Raw genomic sequence first — 12,409 nt, 5'->3', positions numbered from 1 at the left:
CTCCTCTCTCCCTCTCCTCTCTCCCTCTCCTCTCTCCCTCTCCTCTCTCTTTTTGCTGGTCATGGGGCCTGAACTCTGGACCTGACACTGTCTCTCAGCTCTTCAGCTCAAGGCTTGCACTCTACCATTTGAGCCACAGCACCACTTCCAGCTTTTTCTGCTTATGTGGTGCTGAGAAATCGAACCCAGGGCCTCATGTATGCAAGGCAAGCACTCTACCATTGAGCTACCTTCCCAGCCCCTGTTTTCTCATCTTTAAGATGGATATAATAATCTCAACCTACTTAGTTATGATACTTACAAAAGTAGATGAAATATGTTAGAGCACGTCGTAAGATTATAAAATATGGCAAATTCATAGTAGTACAGATACAAAATAACTCTGAATCAATAATAATCTGCAGAGCTCTGCCTGATTTGCTTGTTGACTTTTCCTCTTCCTGCTGACTTGTAGCTTTCTCTTTGAATTTTCTGTTTAAAATTAATCTATTTCTTTCAAGTGCTGGTGGCTCATGCTGACTTGAGAAACATGGTTCAAAGGGAGCCCAGGAAGAAAGTCTTGAGACTGTCTCCAATTAACCACTCCCTCTCCCCCCAAAAAAGCCAGAAATGGAGCCATGGCTCAGGTGGGTAGAGTGTGGCTTAAGTGGTAGAACACTAACCTGGAGCAAAAAAACCCCAGAAAAACCCTCAGGGACTGTGCCTGGTAGCCCCTGAGTTTAAGCACCAAAACAAGCACACACACACAAAACCCAAAAAGTCACATATTTCTAACTAAACTAGGTATCTTTTCCTGGAAAATAGAATTCTTTGGGAATTTGTCCTAAGATCATTACCCGCAATTCATATTCACAAGCTGTGGAAAAGTTTAATTGATGATAGAATTTCATCAACAGGTCGCCACCATGATCTTCAGTGTGGACATGCTTTTTGTGAACTGTGCTTGTTAGTAACTGAAGAATACAGCACAGTTAAATGTCCTGATTGTGAGGTAAGTTGTCATTTTTCATATTGAATATTACAGCCTAATTTTAAAGGTAAAAGTATTAAGTAAAATATTTCTTCTAGTTAGAACCTAACTAGAGTAGCACTTTGGTTGTTCAGTAGATTTGGTGGTTCAGTCTCTAAGCAAAGTAGCCTAACAAGATAAAAGTTTTCCCATACATTTTAGAACATCTCAAAGTGGGGAGGAAAGGGATAGTAGGGGAAAAACAAAGGAGGGGGTAACAATACTTGATAGGAAATGTACTCATTACCTTGCTGATGTAATTGTAACCTCTCTGTACAGTATCTTTACAATTATATATATATATATAATATATATATATATATATATAAACTTCAGTAAACTTTTAACCAAAAAATTGAGGTCATATCATGTACACATTTTGACTCTACACTCCTATGTGGAAAAATTACCTTATTTCAATGGAACATACTCCTTTCAGAAACCTTATTCCTATCTGTCTTTTCCACACCAAGTCTATAAAAGCCGGTTTTGAGCCCTTCTCTTGCAATCTTTCTGTATCATCAAATTTACATTTGTAGAAATGTCATACTATTAAAAACAAACTAAGAGGGGTAACACTGTCCAAAAAGAAATGTGCTCATTTACCTGACATATGTAACTATAATCTCTCTGTATATCACCCCTATAATAGCAAGTAAAAAAATAACACATTTCACTGTTGAAAAGAAAAAAAAACAGGAAACAAGACAACTGCCTAATGTTAATATTTACTTCAGAGATACTAAATACAAATACTTTCATGAGCACTAAAATGTATTGACCAGTAAGAATGAGAACAAGTTAATAATCCATTATTTGGAGTTTGGAGTCTTTTTGTGTGTACTTGGGTTTGAACTCTGGGCCTTAAGCTTGCTAGGAAGGCACTCTGCCATTTGAGCCACATTCCTACCCTTTTTCAATTGTTTTTCCAGATAAGTTCTTGTGTTTTTGTCTGGAGCTAGCCTCAGACCTGATTATCCTACCTATGTATTCTAGTAGCTAGGATTCCAAAGTGCATACCACCATACCTTGACTGTTGGTTGAGATGGAGGTCTCATTGACATTTTACCTTGGCTGACCTGGAAATTCTGTCCTCTCAATTGCTACCCCCTATGTAGCTAAGATTTACAGGCATGAGCCACCTTGCCCAACTCACACCTGTAATCCTAGCTAGTTAGGAGGCTGGGATTTGAGGATCACAGTTTGAAGCCAGCCCAGGCTGAAAAGTCCTTGTGAGACTTATTTCCAATTAACCACCAGAAAACTAGAAGTGGTGCTATGGCTCAGAGTGATATCCTTAAGCACAAGAGCTAAGGGACAGTAAGTACCCTGGTCTTGAGTTCAAACCCCATGACCAACAAGAAAAAAAATTAAGCTGGGCACCACTGGCTCATGCCTATAATCCTAGCTACTCAGTAGCCTGAGATCTGAGGACCACAGTTGGAAGAAAGTCCATGAGACTCTTATCTCCAGTTAAGCACCAGAAAACCAGAAGTGGCACTGTGGATCCAAAGTGGTAGAGTGCTATCCTTGAGTGTAAAAGTCCAGGGACAGCACCTAGGCCTTGAATTCAAGCCCCACGACCAACACAACAACAAAATTAGCAAGGCATAGTATCTTATACATGTATTTGAGATTGGGAAAATCAAAGTTTAAGGCTAGCCTGGGCAGAAAAATTCTCAAGATTCCTTTTCAACTGAGAGCAGGTGCAGGGATGCATACTTGTTATTCTGCTTACACCAAGAAGCCTAAAATAGGTATTATGTCACAGGCATTATGCCCCCAAGCAAAATTCAAGGCTGTGGAGGGGTGGGAGGAGGTGGGGAGGGAAGTGATGGTAGGGGGAAAATAAAGGAGGAGGTAACAATGCTGGCTATGAAATGTACTCATTACCTTACTCACGTAACTGTAACCCCTCTGTACAACATTTTTACAATAAAAAATAATAATAAATTGAGACTATGTCCAAAATAACCAGTGCTGAAGGTCTGACTCAGTGGTAGAGTATCTGCCTAGCAAGTTTGAGTCCCTGAGTTCAAACTTTGGTGCTGCCACCACAACCAAAAAATGCTTTAAAAATTAACTAGATAGATTTGCATTTATTACAAATATAAATGTTGTTAATTTGTTCCTGGAAAGTTGACTTTGTCTCTCAGTTCTTTGTCTGTAAACTACAAACAATTGCTTTCCATGCCAATACAGTAGACAATATGGAGGCATAAGACCTAGAATACTGTTCTTGTTTTGTCAGTGTCCTCATTTGTAATAGAGATAACACCTGCTCTAGTAGGCCCATAAGAATTGAATATGATATAAAGAATAATATAAAAGTTCTCTACAATCTTCCCAACCACTAAAAATAACCCTTCATTATTTAGTTGTAGATTAATTGGTTTGCAGGGTAGACATAGAAAAAATAAAATACTGTAATTTATGAAATGTTTCTTTGTTTCTTGTGTTTTTTTTTTTGTTAATTCAAAGCCCTGAACTTGTTAGGCAAGTTCCCTACACCTTCAGACAAAGTCAGCCTAAACATGCACACATTCTATTTTGTTTTTTTTTTAAGTTTTAATGACAACAAAAATGTACATTTTAGATGTCTATTTTGAAATTACAGGTTACACCTTTTGTTTTGGGAAATTCCTATATCCTTCCCTTTTTATAACATGGGGTTCCTCAGATGTAACAGGTTAAATACTTAAGAGAAAGCCCTCCTGTAATTGTGATGGTAGCCCCTGACAGATTCAATGTTGTGGTGAGGGAAGAATAAGCTAAAAGGAAGAAGAAAGCCTCTGGGACCATCTCTGCTCATGTCCATCCTGTTCTGATGTTCAAAAAGTAAATTTTGCCTTTTGTGCCAGATGGTTTCATGTTTCGTGCTTGCAAATCATATTTCTTAAAGGCTTCAGATAAAATCAGTTTCTATTTATAGATCCAGGTTTTTTTTTGTCAGTCGTGGGGCTTGAACTCTGGGCCTGGGTGCTGTCCCTCAGCTCTTCAGCTCAAGGCGAGCACTCTACCACTTGAGCTACAGCGCCGCTTCTGCTTTTCTGGTGGTTTATTGGAGATAGGAGTCTCATGGTCTTTCCTGCCCGGGCTGGCTTAGAACTGCGATCCTCAGATCTCAGCCTCCTGAGTAGCTAGGATTACAGGCGTGAGCCACCAGCGCCCGGCTAGATCAAGGTTTTTATTTTAGCGTTTTGGTAAGTCTGTTTTACTATTTTGACTAGTTTTATTCTAGCTCTGTGGGAAGTGGGCTTATTCTTCCCTTCTCCACTCCAACTCCAGGTGTTTGGCATGTAACTATTATCTAGATTATTCAAATGCACTTGCTGGTCACTATTTAAAAGTCGTTCAAGAAACTTTGAAATTGTTTCCATTCTTATTGTAAGTCCTGATTTGTGTGTGTGTGTGTGTGTGTGTGTAAGTGTGTAAGAGAGAGAGAGAGAGACTGACTAGGGTTTGACTGGAGGACTTGGGCTTTTAGGCAGGTGCTCTACCACTTGGACCAATCTTAGCCCTCTTTTACTTTAGTTAGTCTTAGTATAGGATCCCCTATTTCTGTCTGCGACCAGTCTTAGACCTCAATATAAGATCACAAATGCAAAACACTGTTGAAAAGGGAGTCTTCCAGGCTGGCCTTGGTATCCACTGATCTTTGCCTCCTGAGTAGCTGTGAGTAAAAGGTATGAGCCTTTGCTTGACTTTGTTTACTCTTTTTAAAGTTTAGATTCTTAGGGAATGATACGTAATGATTAGATTTTTATTTTGAGAATATAGTATAGAGAAAAGCAGAAGAATCTAGTCCAAATTAGTTAACAATCTAAATTTAAGGAATGTAATTGATTTTGCATGATACGTGTCCTCTAAAAAGTGAGATTTAGAAACTTTTGCATATGATTTATTTGTAATGGATCTTTAATGTGGAATGCTTAACTAGGTGGTACTATATATATGCTTTTTTGCCAGTCCTGCGCCTTGTACTCAGGGCCTGGTCACTGTCCCTGAGCTTCTTTTGCTCAAGGCTTGCACTCTACCACTTGAGCCACAGTGCCACTTCCGAGGTAGTACTATTTATTTCAAACTTGAGCCAGAAGTTCAAGATTAATAGAAATACTTTTGTTGCTCGGGTTTGGTAAATGTGGATCTGTCAGCCAATCTTTATTTTTTCTAGTTATATGTTTTTTGATGACCTTCTTGTTTATTATATTAATGATTAATAATAAGCACTCTAACTTTATACAACAAAATGGCAGCTTTTGTTCTGTGATAGGATCATGCTAACATCTCTGATTTTTCCTTTTTTTAAATCTGATTATGAGAGTAAAAGATAATTCTTTCGACCAATAGACAACACATATTCTTAAAATCCCATGAGAAATACTACTACATAAAATCTGCAACCTATAAAGTAGAAAAAATCATAATCCTATGATGTTGGATGTAAAGCCTTGTAAAGCATATAATTAAGTCAGACCAATAGACAAAACATTTATTAAATTTGGAATGTAGAGGAGGAAAAAAGATGTGAACGTGGAAGAGGGACATTTTGAGAAAGGAAAGATTAAGGGAAGAAAAGAAAAGGGAATAAGGGAGAATTATAGGCGTTTGAATATGACCAAAGTATATATGAGTATTAAAATGTCACAATGAAACTATTGTACAATTAATGGACACTAATAAAAATGACCATATATAAATGACAACATGTAAGGAATAGAATTGTTTTACAAGTCCTAAGGCTTGAATTCAGGGTCCTGAGCTTTTGTGCTGAAGGCTAGCATTCTACCACTTGAGTCATAGCTCCACTTCCAACTTTCCTAAGTGTGGTTAGTTGGAAATAAGAGTCAAATGGACTTTCCTGCCCAGGCTGGTTTCAAGCCATGACCCTCAGCTCTTACCCACCTGAGTAGCTAGGAGATTATAGGTATGAGCCACCAGAACCTGGCCTCATGTAATTTTAACTGAAATTTGTTCAGTCATTTATATTTAATATTTTCTTAAGCTGTCTTGAAGAAACATATCAAATATGCTAGCTGTACTATGAAATGCTAAGCCAAAAGGGGATTAACTAGAGGTGTAAATTTTATAATTAGAAATTTTAATATAATTAGTGTTTAGTCCCTAATTTTGTGGGAGTGTGCTTAAAAATACTGTCCATTATGATTTATTAAAAGTAAAACTTTAAGGTAATAACACAGAGCTAGCACATCAAAGTTGTGAAATAACATTTTGTTCCCCACTAAAAATGTATATTTCCTAAAATTTCCTAATATTTAGTAACTGCCTTTCAACATTCACTATAAGATTGTAATGGCTATATAATAAACCTTTACATATAAATGCAATAATTTTCTTAACTGATATAATAATCCCTTCATGAATACACATTTAGTTAACTTTAAAATCTTTTTTACTATAATTTTTCACACTTCTCAAACCCTTCCCAAACCAAAAAAAAAAAAGTTATCAGTAAGGTTGTCATTTATAGATCCAAAAGAAATCCATGCTTGGACTTGTCCTATTCTTTTCATATAGTAATCTGATGGATAAGAAAAAATGACTTGTTTTAAATTGTAATTCATGTTCTACTACTGAAATTATGAAGTGTTTTATATATCTGACTTACAGATTTTTAAAAGTTATTCTTTTTTGCTTTATATATATTTTATTCTTAGATAGTTGTACAAAGGGGTTACAATTCCATAAGTCAGGTTATGAGTACAATGTTTCTTAGTATCACCCCATCCTTAGTTCTTCTCCATTTTCTCCCTCCTGTCCTTACTCTGAAGTTACATAGTTTAATTTTTACATAATATTAGTACCTTGAATATAATGACTACATTTACTTATCCTTCCTACTCCAATTCCTGTGCCTATTCACCCAAAACATGTTTCCACTTCTTGGTATTTATATTGATAAACAGTACCTTAGTTGTTCAAGGTGTGTTTAATTGTGTGTGTGTGTGTGTGTGTCTGTGTGTGTGTGTGTCTGTGTGTGTTACTGGGGTTTAAACCTAGGGCCTTATGTTAGTTTGTCTTGTTCTGACTGAAACTGTAGGTTTGAATTTGGGCCTGGGCTCTGTCCCTTAGCTCTTTTGTTCAAGGCTAGTATTCTACCACTTTGAGCCACTTCTGGTTTTCTAGTGGTGATATTGGAGATGAATCTCACAGATTTTCCTGCCAGGCTGGCCTCAAACCATGATCCTCAGATCTCAACTTCCTGAGTAGCTAGCATTTCAGGCATGAGCCACCAGTGCCCAGCTTTGACTGGAACTCTTTTTCACTTAAGCCATGTCTTAAGGCCTGAAATTTGCTAGCTTTTTTTTTTTTTTTGTCGGTCGTGGGGCTTGAACTGTGGGCCTGGGCGCTGTCCCTCAGCTCTTCAGCTCGAGGCAAGCACTCTACCACTTGAGCTACAGCGCCACTTCCGGTTTTCTGGTGATTTACTGGAGATAGGAGTCTCACGGTCTCTCCTGCCCGGGCTGGCTTTGAACTGCGATCCTCAGATCTCAGCCTCCTGAGTAGCTAGGATTACAGGCGTGAGCCACCAGCGCCTGGCTGCTAGCTTTTTTTTTTTTTTTTTAAGAAACAATATCACAGACTTAAGTAGGATCCACTGAGTAATTAGGATTATAGTAATGAACCACTAGAGCCTGGCTTTTTTATATTTTATATATTGGAATGTGAGTGTATAGCTATTTTTTAGAATGATCACCTGACTTTCCCATACCACTTAATAATCCTTCCACTTAATTGAATGGACACTAGTATTGAAATGACACTTATAGTCCATATTAAGTTCCCATAGGTAAGCCTTTTTAAAGACTTTATTCTGCTAATTATGCCAGTGAAACTTTAGTAGCTTTATAATAGTCAATAGAAATAAATAGGGATAAATCTCTATTGTTGTACATTAAAAATCTTATGACAGGCTGGGTATTGGTGGCTAATGCCTGTAATCCTAGCTACTCATGAGGCTGAGATAAGAGGATTGAAGTTCTTAACCACCTCTATGAAACTCATATCCAAATAACTACCGAAAAAGCCAGAAGTAGAGGTATGGCTCATAGGTAGAATACTAGCTTTAAGCACGAAAGCTCAGGGACAGTTAAATGCCCAGGCTGAGTTCCAGCCTAGGACCAGCACACACACATCCACATCTTAAAATAGCACATTTTCTTATGTAAACTTAATAGAACTATATAATGTATTAGATGCAATTTAGGATATTAAGTCTTCAGAAACCTGCGTGATTCCCTTATTTATTCAGTTCCTGGAAGTGGAGGTGTGTTAAGTGGTAGTACCAGCCTTGAGCAGAAGAAAACAAGCAAGAGCACAAGGCCCTATGACCAAGCCATAGTACCTGGAAAATTTTTGTTTTATGACCTCCAATAAATTACTATTAAAGTTTATACTAGTTATTTCTAGAAAATTTGTAGTTTTGAATATGCAACAATGTTATTGTATACTTTTATAGTAAATTTTAAAGTATTTTACAGGTATTTATTTCCCTTAGAATTGTAGAGGAATGAAATAGTTTATTTTTAATATTTGACAGGATACTGATTTTTAGATATTAAAATGGGGTAAAAATATCTTGAATACATACTTTTTCCTTTGATTTAAAGGAGATTTCATTATGTATAAGGTTATCAGTTTTATCTTTGAATGGCACACTGAACATAGTTGTTTGAATTATTAATAAATGGGATTTATTGAATACCCTTGTGCTTATTTTTATTTTTAAATCTTTTGTTCCAAGGTTGCTACAACAGTAAATACAAGACAAGGATACTACCCAACAGACGGTAGTAAAGAAGATTCTTCTATGGACAAAGTACAACCCAAAATGTATGTTCTTGTGTGCATTTAAAGTTCAAAATATTTCTGAAATAATTTTGGAATTACTGGTAAAATGTCATTTTTAGATAAGTGTGTCTAATCTATCATGTATACCATGTTATATAAATTCATAATTTGTGGTAGCTTTTAGTTGAACTGAAACAACATTAGTTTATTTAAAGTGAAGAAAAAAAGATTTGCTACATCCAAATGAGAGGTTCAGAAAACATTACTAGCAAAAACCTTTTACTGAATGATGAAAGTAAGTGACAGAGAAAAAAATACTTATTTTTCTGTTGGTCTTAAGAGTGGTGATATATAGAAAGGACATAACTTTGGGATTCTTTTATTCATTTTTCCATCTTTTCGTAAGATTTGGAACATGTAAAGATTAATGTTCTCTTAGAATTAGTAATAGAGATTGTTTTTAAGAAAACAGTACCTGGGCTAGAGACAACCATTATGCTTCTTTTTAGTGTATTTAGTTGTTTATATTTGTTTCTCCCTTCATAGTTGGGGCCCATTTCTCTATCCCTGGTACAAGATACAGAGTAATCATGTATCTTGTAATCATGTAACAGGTTTGTTAGATGATAAAAACATAGTATTTTGACACATGGTATTTTGATATTTGCCATAGGTTTTCTGAAATCACATAATCTAAATTTACCTTTAGAGATGGCTCTGGGCTGAAATATGGTATCAAAATGGTAGAATTTAATTTTGTAACTTTTTTTTTTTGCTGCTATTGGGGCTTGAACTTACAGCTTGGCACAGGGCCTGGGCACTGCCCCTTAACCTTTTTCGCTCAAAATTGGTACTCTACCACTTGAACCACTTTCTGTAATTTATTTTTTATGACAGTAGAGGGACTTGAGCTCTTCCTTGGCCTCTTAAAAATTTTTTTCATTACTAAATAGTTATACAAAGAGGTTACAATTCTATAAGTCAGGTTATGAGTGCAGAGCATCTTGATCAATGTCACCCTTCCATTGTTCTCCACCACAGATGGTATTTTAATGCATGTTTAATGTCATTACTACACTGGGAATAAAAAATATAGCATCTTCCAAGGAACAGTCTCATTTGAAACTTTCTAATTGTATAAAAGATACAAAGTGACGCATCCCAACTCCTCACATTGCAATTCATTTTACCTCTTACAGATTCTCTCATAACATCTTCTATTTTATAACCTGTCTTCTGTTATTACCAAACCATTCTCTTGTTCTGTTTTGTCTCTTTACCATTTCTAGACTCTTCTTTGTGATATATCTATTTCTTGATTGTTTACCCAATTAAAATCTCAAACTCTTTAAGCTAGAATTTTTGGCTTTTCACATGAAGACCACAGCTTTTCTCTTTTCAGACTGAAATAGGTGCTTAGAAAGGAATCAAAAAAGCTGGGTTACATCTATAGTCCTAGTTTCTCAGGAGGCTGAGATCTGAGGATCTCGTCTAAAGCCAGACTGAAAAGACAAATTTAGAAGCTCTCATTTCTAGCAGAAAACAGGAACTAAATGTGTGGCTGAGAGTGCAAGGTCCTGAGTTAGGCCTCAGTGTTGGCATACAAAAAGGAGAGAGGAGCTTGGTGCCAGTGCTTCACGCCTGTAATCCTACTTCAGGAGGCTGAGATTTGAAGATAGTGGTTTGAAGACAGCCCAGGCTGGAAAGTCCATGAGACTCTTATCTCCAGTAAACTACTCAGAAAAAGCTAGATTGGTGCTGTGGCTTAAGTGGTAGAGTGCTAACCTTGAGTACAAAGAAGCTTAGGGACAGTGCCCAGGCCCTGAGTTTTCAAGCCCCAGGACTGGCAAAAAAAGGAGCCGGGGAGGGAAAGAAGAATGATTTATTGTTCTTTGAATTGAAAAATCACTTAGCTAAGGTTGGCCACTGGTATTGACGGAACCAGATCAAGAACTTAGGTATATTGAATGGCACTACTTCTTGCCAATTATATTAATATATTTCATCAGTTAAATTCTTCCATGAGCTTTGTGCCAGTGATTAGAATAACCTTTATTAATCCTAGCTCTTTGTGAGTCATTGGACATAGGTCTTGATACCATGAAGTAGATTCTTTTTTTTGTCAGTCATGGGGCTTGAACTCTGGGCCTGAGCACTGTCCCTCAGCTCTTCAGCTCAAGGCAAGTGCTCTACCACTAGAGCTACAACACCACTTCCGGTTTTCTGGTAGTTTATTGGAGATAAGAGTTTTACGGACTTTCCTGTCAGGGCTGGCTTTGAACCGCAATCCTCAGATCTCAGCCTCCTGAGTAGCTACGATTACAGGTGTGAGCCACCAGCGCCCCGCAGTAGATATTTTTAAATCAATTATAGGGCTTCCAAATTGAATACTTGCAAAAGTCAAGCAGATGACCCCTAAGTAACGTAGACTGAGTTTAAACAGTAAATAGTAAGTACTGTTAAAGAGGAAGAAGGTTTATCCTCAACAGAGGTGGCATGCAGCCTCTATCCTAGCCAATTGTTGGTATGTATAAAGACCAATCTAATCTTCTTTGCTTCCCCTAAGACAAACAAGATGCAAGACAAATCAGATAGTACTCTTGTCTAAGTACCTGTGTTAGAACTTTTAGAAGTAGATGAGTTTAACCAGAAAGTCTCCAAATTTGTTTCACATTGCCACTTTTAAAATTAAATTCTCCATGCATATTTAATTAGTGAAAATTCTAGTTTTTAATGAAATTTGACTTAAAAGTTTATGTATTTTTAAATTGTATTATTTTTCAACGGATTCATCTTTAAATTTTGAAATCAAAATTAAATAAGGATTCTATAAGAGTAAGTACTCAAATATGATTTCAAAACATGAATATTACCAGGAATGGTACTAGACACCTGTAATCTCTGTGCTTGCAAGAGTGTAGAAAGTTGGAGAGTTGGAGGCTGGCTCAGGGTACTTAGTAATAAGACTCTGTTGCAAAAATACAACATAAAAATATAAATATTTACTTTAAAAAATAATAGAACGTTTTAAAATTATTTGGTCTCGTATTTCTCTTTATAAGAAAAAATACTTACATAAATTATATGTTTATTAATTTATGATTATGATTAACAGACACTTTTTCTTGCCAGTAAAGATATAAAGATAAAAATTGGGCAAATTGGCTTCTGTAGAAAGGAGAATTTACTTTTCTTTACAATTAACATTTAACATTATGTGTTTGTAAATCATTGAAGCATATCCGTATACATGTAAAACCCATTTTGGTATTTTATTTTGTGTGTATGTCTTATTTTAATTGAGCTGAAGATACTTCATTATCGATATTGCCACCAAAACAGGTTAAAGAGATGACTATGACATTAAAATACAATATATAACTTCAAGCCATTATGTTTAGGAATTGGTTAAGAAATTGAATTCCTAATTAAAATTAAGTTTATATGAAAGCATATTTATTCTTGAATTCTCTAAAAGATAATCAGAAATCTGTTGTTGTATATGCCATATGAATTTTTGATAGACAATGAAAAAGCAGATTTAAACATGTTAAACATGTTAACATTCCTGATAGCACTTCAGATAAT

At 36.1% G+C, this 12,409-nt stretch overlaps 1 protein-coding gene across 1 annotated transcript in view; it reads left to right on the top strand.

The window, feature by feature from the left end:
• Rnf17 (ring finger protein 17) overlaps window positions 1-12,409 on the top strand; it is a 108,393-nt gene that overhangs the window by 8,923 nt on the left and 87,061 nt on the right. Inside the window, 2 exon segments of the mRNA XM_013012382.1 lie at window positions 805-991; window positions 8,775-8,863. Of these exon segments, the coding sequence (XP_012867836.1) occupies window positions 805-991; window positions 8,775-8,863 (276 nt within the window).

This window comes from Dipodomys ordii, unplaced genomic scaffold, assembly GCF_000151885.1.
Source record: "Dipodomys ordii isolate 6190 unplaced genomic scaffold, Dord_2.0 Scaffold1, whole genome shotgun sequence".
NCBI classification, from domain to species: domain Eukaryota; kingdom Metazoa; phylum Chordata; class Mammalia; order Rodentia; family Heteromyidae; genus Dipodomys; species Dipodomys ordii.
Note: the sequence above shows the minus strand (reverse complement) of the source record. Positions and strands in the feature narration are given on the sequence as shown.